The sequence below is a fragment of the Podarcis muralis genome, chromosome 6 (genome assembly GCF_964188315.1).
Source record: "Podarcis muralis chromosome 6, rPodMur119.hap1.1, whole genome shotgun sequence".
In the NCBI taxonomy this organism is placed as follows: Eukaryota; Metazoa; Chordata; class Lepidosauria; order Squamata; family Lacertidae; genus Podarcis; species Podarcis muralis.
The window spans coordinates 65,055,570-65,063,242 of record NC_135660.1 but is presented as its reverse complement, the minus strand read 5'-3'; the positions used below and the strand labels follow the sequence as shown (position 1 = coordinate 65,063,242).

At 38.3% G+C, this 7,673-nt stretch overlaps 1 protein-coding gene across 1 annotated transcript; it reads left to right on the top strand.

Annotated features, from left to right (window-relative positions):
* The first annotated feature begins 382 nt into the window (after positions 1-382).
* On the top strand, positions 383-7,290 carry LOC114597288 (lipase member M-like). The gene is made up of 9 exons (XM_077930481.1): positions 383-484; positions 878-995; positions 2,185-2,383; positions 3,009-3,118; positions 3,596-3,732; positions 4,138-4,284; positions 5,208-5,279; positions 6,542-6,607; positions 6,900-7,290. The coding sequence occupies exons 1-9, from the start codon at positions 383-385 to the stop codon at positions 7,131-7,133; spliced, it is 1,185 nt and encodes a 394-aa protein (XP_077786607.1). The 3' UTR covers positions 7,134-7,290.
* The last annotated feature ends 383 nt before the right edge of the window (positions 7,291-7,673 follow it).

Sequence of the window (7,673 nt, the reverse complement as noted above, 5' to 3'; positions counted from 1 at the left end):
GTCCAAGCGGGAGATAAGCAAAGCATTTACCACTCTGGAGAGACAGTGCACAGCCAGGTTGTGTTTCAGCTGGTGTAGCAAACAGAGCTGGTATACAGCAGCCCTGGACGCAGAGTTAACGTGCACTTCTGTGTACAACTGTGAGTTTAAGTTCTGTGAGCCTTTGTTATAGTGCTTTTTTCGCAAGGAAAATAGGGGCCAGAACTCACCACGAAGTTGTGACAGCAAGTTCTTACTGTTACCTGAGAGGTGCCAAAACCACCTCCATTGTGTTCCCGGCTGGAAGAAAATCACAGATCTTTTAAAAGAACTATTTTAAGAAAGGCTTCCAATCTTTACTAAGGAGTTTGAAGCAACAGATATTGTTTTACACAGGTCAGCAATGTGGCTGTTTTGGGCAGTGGTGTGTTTAAACCAACAGACAACAGAGTCAGAAGAATTCCTCAGGGAACGGCACTTGAATCCCCAAGAATTCATGACTATTGTGAGTTGCTTGTTCAGATGCATTTGAAAACAACAGGCTATTGATAGAAAAAAATAATTTGTACATATTTCTTTTAAGTGATATTCCAAAGCATTTGCTTTTCACAGAAGGATTTCCAGGCCTGCCTGAGTTACCCCAAAGAGGCTTGATGGATTATAATGGATGGATTTAGCTGACCCCAAGGCCAAATGACATGTTCTGTTTAATGCTTAATACATTGTTTGCCGATAGCTGCTCCTGGTTGCTTTTGTTCATTACAGCAAGCAGGGGAGGAAGGTAGGATCCAGGACTATTTTCTCTTCTCCTCAGCACCATTGTACCTAAAATCCCATGTAGCACATCTAGATTTAGAATAAAGGTCTCAATTTGCTGAGAATTTCTTTGTTCTTGCAGAATGAAATAATTCAATATTGGGGATACCCAAGTGAAGAGCATGAAATCCTGACAGAGGATGGCTACTACTTGCAAGCAAACAGAATTCCTTATGGAATGCACAGTTCTGGGAAGACAGGTAATTTTTATAGGAAGCCACATAGCCCGGAGAAAACAAATATTTGCTTTAAATGCTCAGAATTAACTAGCTCAGTTAAGCGAAGTTCACTAAATTAGTTCAAAAATCTTTTAACTACACCTGACAGTAGTTGCCATAATTGCTGGATGAACTGAATGTGAATTAACTTCATTTGGGGGTAATACTTTTCAAAAAATTCTAATTCATATTCAAGTCCATTCTTTTTTATGCTTTAGACTCTTTGGACTTTAAGGTTTGGAATGATTGAAGACAATAAGTCATATCCTACTGTGTGTGTTTTGATGTGATCTTAAGTCTTCTTACCTATATTTTATATGGCAGCACAGCAGTTTATAACATCTGAAAGCTAAGTGAAATTGCCAAGGATAATTTGAATTGAACTCTGAACCAAATATTAACTAAACAAGTTCATTTTGCAATTGGACAAACGTTTCTTTCTGGTAATGTTGAACTTTAACTAGAATTAGTTCATTTTCCAGAAAGACATTTGAAGCTCTTTTGTCTATGTCTCTGTGTGATGTTGAGTAAGAATGAAGTGCTTGGATTAAGCTTTTGTGGGTGCATAAATGGTGATTTAATTCAGAAAAGGGGTACCATCTTCTGCCCAATTTCTCCTATCTGAGCTCAGCTAAACACCTTTGTCTTTCCCTACCTTATTTCTGAGCCATTCACAATGAGGTGGCATGGACTAAATGATTTATTTACGCCATTGAGTCAGGCCCTGCTCAAGACATTTCGCTGCTTGATGAGAAGGCCAACAGCCCTCTCCAATCCATTCCATGTACAGAAGCCATTCAGATAAGCCAAGGGACAACATCATTCATTTATCTTAGGATATAAGGGTTGGAAACAGCAGGGCATGTAACATGGTAATTATGAAGCTCTGTCTTCCGACTTCCCACTCCAAATCCTCTGCTACCTGAAGCAACTGCCTCATTCTGCATATCAATAGGGCCAGCCAAACTATTGTTAAATAGTGCCCAAAGGTGGGACAGCCATGGCACATCACCTAGTTAGAAGCAATTATCTCTGTCATATACATAACTGTATCTATTCTGGACTAGAGAAGATCATCACAACGCACAATGTTAATGAAGTGAACAGAAATTATCTAAAAGGTAGATTGTCTACAATATTTTCTAATGCCCTTTTTCTTGTTTCCCCCCAGGTCCTAAGCCAGTTGTTTTACTGGTACATGGTGTTTTGAGTGAAGGTAGGATCTGGATTGCAAATCTTCCCAACAATAGCCTAGGATTTGCTCTAGCAGATGCTGGCTATGATGTTTGGATAATAAATACTAGAGGGACCAGCTGGTCTAGAAGACACAAGACCCTGTCAATTGACCAAGAAGAATTTTGGAATTTCAGGTATAAAGCACAACTTGTAGCTTGGATAGTTGAGACAATTGTAATAATTACTGTCTCTTTATTATAACTGATACCAACATATCTTTTTTCCTTCTGTTGAGTCAGAAGTGCTTCAGTCCTGGAAAGACTTCCAAAAAATGGGAAATGGTGGACTATGGTTCGCTTTCTTGTTATTTTTAGAGCCCACATCAACATGACAAAATGCATGACTTTATATTCATGCAGGCTGAATTTGTGGAGCTCTGAGATGTAGCTAAGGATAATAGCTAGGACTGTGCATTCACTCTGGATGAATCCTAGATCCTGAACTGAATCAGACCAATCTGGGATTTGCTGGGAATGTGTAGATGAAGCTCTAGATTGCCTGGGTCTGGGTTCAGCTGGAGCAATGCAAAGATGTCAGTGGGACAGCGGTGGGTGGACAACCACACGTTTAAATCACCTAACATTCTCTTTAAAGGCACAAACCCTTTTAGGAATGGGAGATCACAGCCCAAATCACCTCAATTCACCTCATTATTTGGGGCAGAGTCCATACACACCTCTAATAGTGTGCTCTACTAATGCAACATGAGGCTAAGGGGAGAAAACTTCACTTGCATTTTGTTCATGTAATGTCTTACAGCTTCCACGAAATTGTGATATATGATATTCCAGCAACAATAAATTTCATCCTACAGAAAACCAAGCAAGAAGGGTTGTATTTTCTCAGCGTGTCTCAGGGTGGGACACTTGGTAAGTAATATGACACAAATGGAATCCATTTACTGCCTGAGCCCTTAATTTTAAAACCTTCTTACAATCTAAAACCCGCATCACAGATATAGTTCCGATCTAATTATTCAGATTGAAAGAACAAGCAGGGACTGAAGTGCTGTTTTTTGGTATTGGTTTTGAGGCCTCTGGTTTTGAGGCCTCTCCAAACTGGTTGCAGACAAGCATATAGGAAGATAGAGAGCTGTAGTACCAAGTCAAACGGTTGGTCCTTCCAGCTCAGCATTGTCAACACTGACTGGCAACAGCTTTCCTGGGTATCCGATGGGAGTCTTTCTCAGCCCTACCTTGAGACCCCTGGATTGAGCACACATGAATGTGCTCTTCCACTAGGATAAGACCATTCTCCAGTATGAGAGACCCAAAGATTCAGTGTTCATATTGGCTCTGGTATATCTGGAAAAGCTGCTGAATTCTGGAATTCTTTCTCTTTGGCAGGTTTAATTGCCTTTTCACTCAGGCCACAGGTTGCTCAGAAAGTCAAGCTCTTCATGGCTTTGGCTCCTACCTACACATTTGTGGACACCAGTGGACCTGTTGTGCTATTTTTCATTCTTCCTGATGGATTTATCCGAGTAGGTATTTCTCATAGGTTTTTATTGTGTGTATAATCAGTTCAGTGATATGGGCACTTCATTCCTCAAGCTGGGGGGGGGGGGTCGTGCAAGATGTTATGTATGTTCCTTGGTGTCTCCTGCTCTGAGCTTGAGTCTGCATCACCATGCAGGCCAGACTTTTGAGGTCTGCATTGTGATTCACTGCCTGGCACAAAACAGCCAATCATGCACTAGGGGGCGGGGGGAGCAGAAGTGTATATAAATCAGACCCATTTCCATGTTTTCCCCATTCTCAATAATAAAGCCTCAATAAAACCTTTAAGTTGAATCACTGCCTTGGGTCTTGCATGAATAACTGATACTTCCTTAGGAAATTAATCCTCAAGAGACTCACCAAGATCTCTCTGTGTGTTTATTTTACAGCTGATATGGGGGAAGAAAGAATTTGTCGTTTTTAATAATAAACTGAAAAAACTGAATGCCAAGGTGTGCAGTTATCCTGTAATAGATCAATTTTGTATCCAAGGTATTTTCCTAATTGGTGGATGCAATCTAAATAACTTAAACGTGGTATGTTGCTAAATATATTGACAAAACAGCAATATATTTTATTCTAATAGATAAAGATAAATTAACCATGCAATCCAAAGCATGACTATTGAGTAACTAATATGATGGAGTTCAATAGTACATGCTTCAAGGTTATGCATGTATAGGATTGGAGCCTTAAATGTGCAATTGAGTGACCAGGTCTCTACATGTCGCAGCTAGAATTGAGAGGAATTGAGAAGAATCTTTGTGAAAGAGACCCTAGTACATTACCTAATGGCTAAACTATATGGTTTTTGTTGTTCTCTCTGGTTTTTCTTGTTTTGAGTGCAGTAAAATAACAAGACTGTACAATGGCGATGGTACAAAATCAAGCCACATTTTTATTGACAGCAGCAGACAGGGTAAGAGTTGGAATGGCCTTGGGTCCCAGTATCAGTTCATCATTGCACAAGCCCCATATTGATGGAATGGGTCTGCTGGGTTTGGACCACCCCAAACCTGTTTGGTTGGAGTCAGCCCATGTTTAACTTTGCTGGGGTGAAAGCCCAACAAACAAGGCCTCACTGGGCAACCATGGTGCAGATTCCTACCAGGCTGATACCTAACACTGAGCTTGCAGGTGGCTGTGGATAAATATTTCCTTAGGACACCCCCTATATTGTGCTGACCCTGCCGAATTCCATTTCTACCCTCATACAAACAGAAGTAGAACAGAACAGTGAAGAGTAGGAGGATTAGGACGAGGAAACTCACAATTACATTTTTCCTGAGATGGATGTTTTCCTATGTAATATCCCTTTCCCTTTCTCAAGGTATATGTATGTTGTATTGCTCTGATGCTGGTGATGTTTTTATAGTGCAATTCATCTCTCTCCTTCCTCAGTATAATCAGAGATGATTCTAAAAGATATTTACATTCTTATTATTTTCCTCTAATCCAGAGTCGAGCAGATGTGTATACTGGAATTCTTCCAGATTTTACTTCTGTAAAAAACATGATCCACTTGGTCCAGGTGGGGTTTAATGCATATTTTTCCTTATTTCAAAATTCAGAGCTCATTTGATGTACAAATGAATGCTTGTTGTGTGTGAATATATAAGGGTTTTCTTTTTTTAATTTACAGAAGGTGACAAGAAAGTTACAGTAAATGAAAAACAATATAGCAATAAATGGTATATGACAAGCTACCACTCACAGGAGCTTTTTTGCCCTGAGTTATTGCTGGTGTAGTTTCCCAGTTACATGTGATGTATGATATATAAGTGTCTACAGATGTAGAAATTGGCAATAATAACATGCAAATGAAAGCAAAAATAAATATCCTTAAATAGGGTCATGCAAAAGAAGAAAAAAAGAGAAACTTTTCTATTTCGTTGGCCAAAAAGTAGTTCTTAAACTTCAAACCTAAAGTGATTTTTTATTCATTATATTTGAAGTGAAGTGATCATTAATTTGAATTTGCACACTGCAATTTATCATTACCTTACACAGTTTGGCTATTACTAGGATAGTGAACATTAAGGATTGATTTTTGAAATGATTTTATACAATTTCCAATATCATTTTCTTATTCATTTGTGATGTATGCAAAATATTGGTAAAAACAGTTTGTATTTTTTTAAAAACCAGATAAATATGAAAATGTTTCCAGATAAAACAATAATGTATTCTTACGAAACCACACACAAATTTGTGAAAACAATCTAGTAATCCATCATAGACTGCCTTGATTGGTTGTGCTCTTTATGTGTATAAAGAAATTCACAACAAAATAGTTAACTTATATTTTGATTGCTTGAAATTTATAGCAGGATCTTTGTTGACTATATAAACATATTATACCATATTTGCCAATGCAAGTAGATAAATAGGTACCTCAGTGGCAGGAAGGTAAACGGCGTTTTCGTGCGCTCTGGCACTCGTCACGGTCCTCAGTGCATCAGTAGCAGTTTAGTCATCCTGGCCACATGACCCGGAAAACTGTCTGTGGACAAACGCCGGCTCCCTCGGCCTGAAAGCGAGATGAGTGCCGCAACCCCATAGTCACCTTTGACTGGACTTAACCATCCAGGGGTCCTTTACCTTTTCTACCTTTACCATACCACATTATTATTACTATTACTATTACTATTACTATTACTATTACTATTATTATGTAGGCATTGGGGACAGGGTTCTGACAATTCATATTGCCAATTTTTAATCTATGTGTACTTTATAAATATATCAGCATTAAAAATTTGAAAATTCAGTACTTTCTCCCTTCTTTTATAGGTTTTTAAATCAAAAGAACTGAAATATTTTGACTATGGCAGTAAGAACAAAGCTATATACAACACGGTAATTATAAGGGTTGTTGTGATTGGGATTTGTCATAGATTTCAATGTGTTAAAGCAAATATTTATTTAGGATTAACTCTCATTGAACTTAATGGGTCACAAAAAAAGATAAAGAAAAGGTTTAGGAATAAACCCTGCACAAATTTATGACAGATTCGTTAATACATTAGGAAAGAAAAGTTGAAACGAATGCTCAAGGAACCATTTCCCCATAATTTTGATGACACTGCATATGAACCATCGGATTCGTTGATGAAACCCATTTTAATCATTCTGATATTTTCATCCACAGACCACTCCTCCAATCTATCAAATCGAAGACATGGTTGTGCCAACTGCTGTGTGGTATGGTGGACATGATATTATAGAAAACAGAAAGGACATTCAGCTGTTGCTTCCTCGAATCTCTAATTTGGTTTTCCATAAGAATATTCCTGAATGGCAGCATGGCGATTTTGCATGGGGTTTGGATGCTCCAAAGAAACTATTCCCTGATATATTTAAGCTGATGCTGAAGTACAAATAAAATGTTACAAAAGTCATATATACTGCATATATTCCATTAGGACTTATGACAACCCATGTTGGAGGTGTCATTTTTGGCGATTTTCCTTAAAAATACCTTAGCTATCTATGTGAATTTGCGGAAAAAAAGCTCAACAACTTTTCTGTCTGGATTTTCACTGTTGGAAATATGCCAGCCCTAATTCCATGTGACTGTAGATGCTGCAATACGTCTGTATAACATGTATATATGATCAATTTGTTAACTGAGTTTTGTTTCTATTACTTATTGCTTGCCATGAAATTAAATCTACCTGTTTGCACTGACACAATTGATGGTAGAATTGCTTGATCATGCATTGCAAAAGCACATTTCTCTCTGCAAAGGCCTCATCTTTTAGGCACAAAATAGATATTACCTGTTCTCATTTGACGGAGATCCTTGTAGATTAGAGGTCTTAACCTTTGAGCGGAGGGGATCATAGGCCCTTTTGAGAATCTGATGGAAGAAATGACTCGCCCTTGCAGAATTCTTCTCACAAAGACAATTTTCTATGGCACA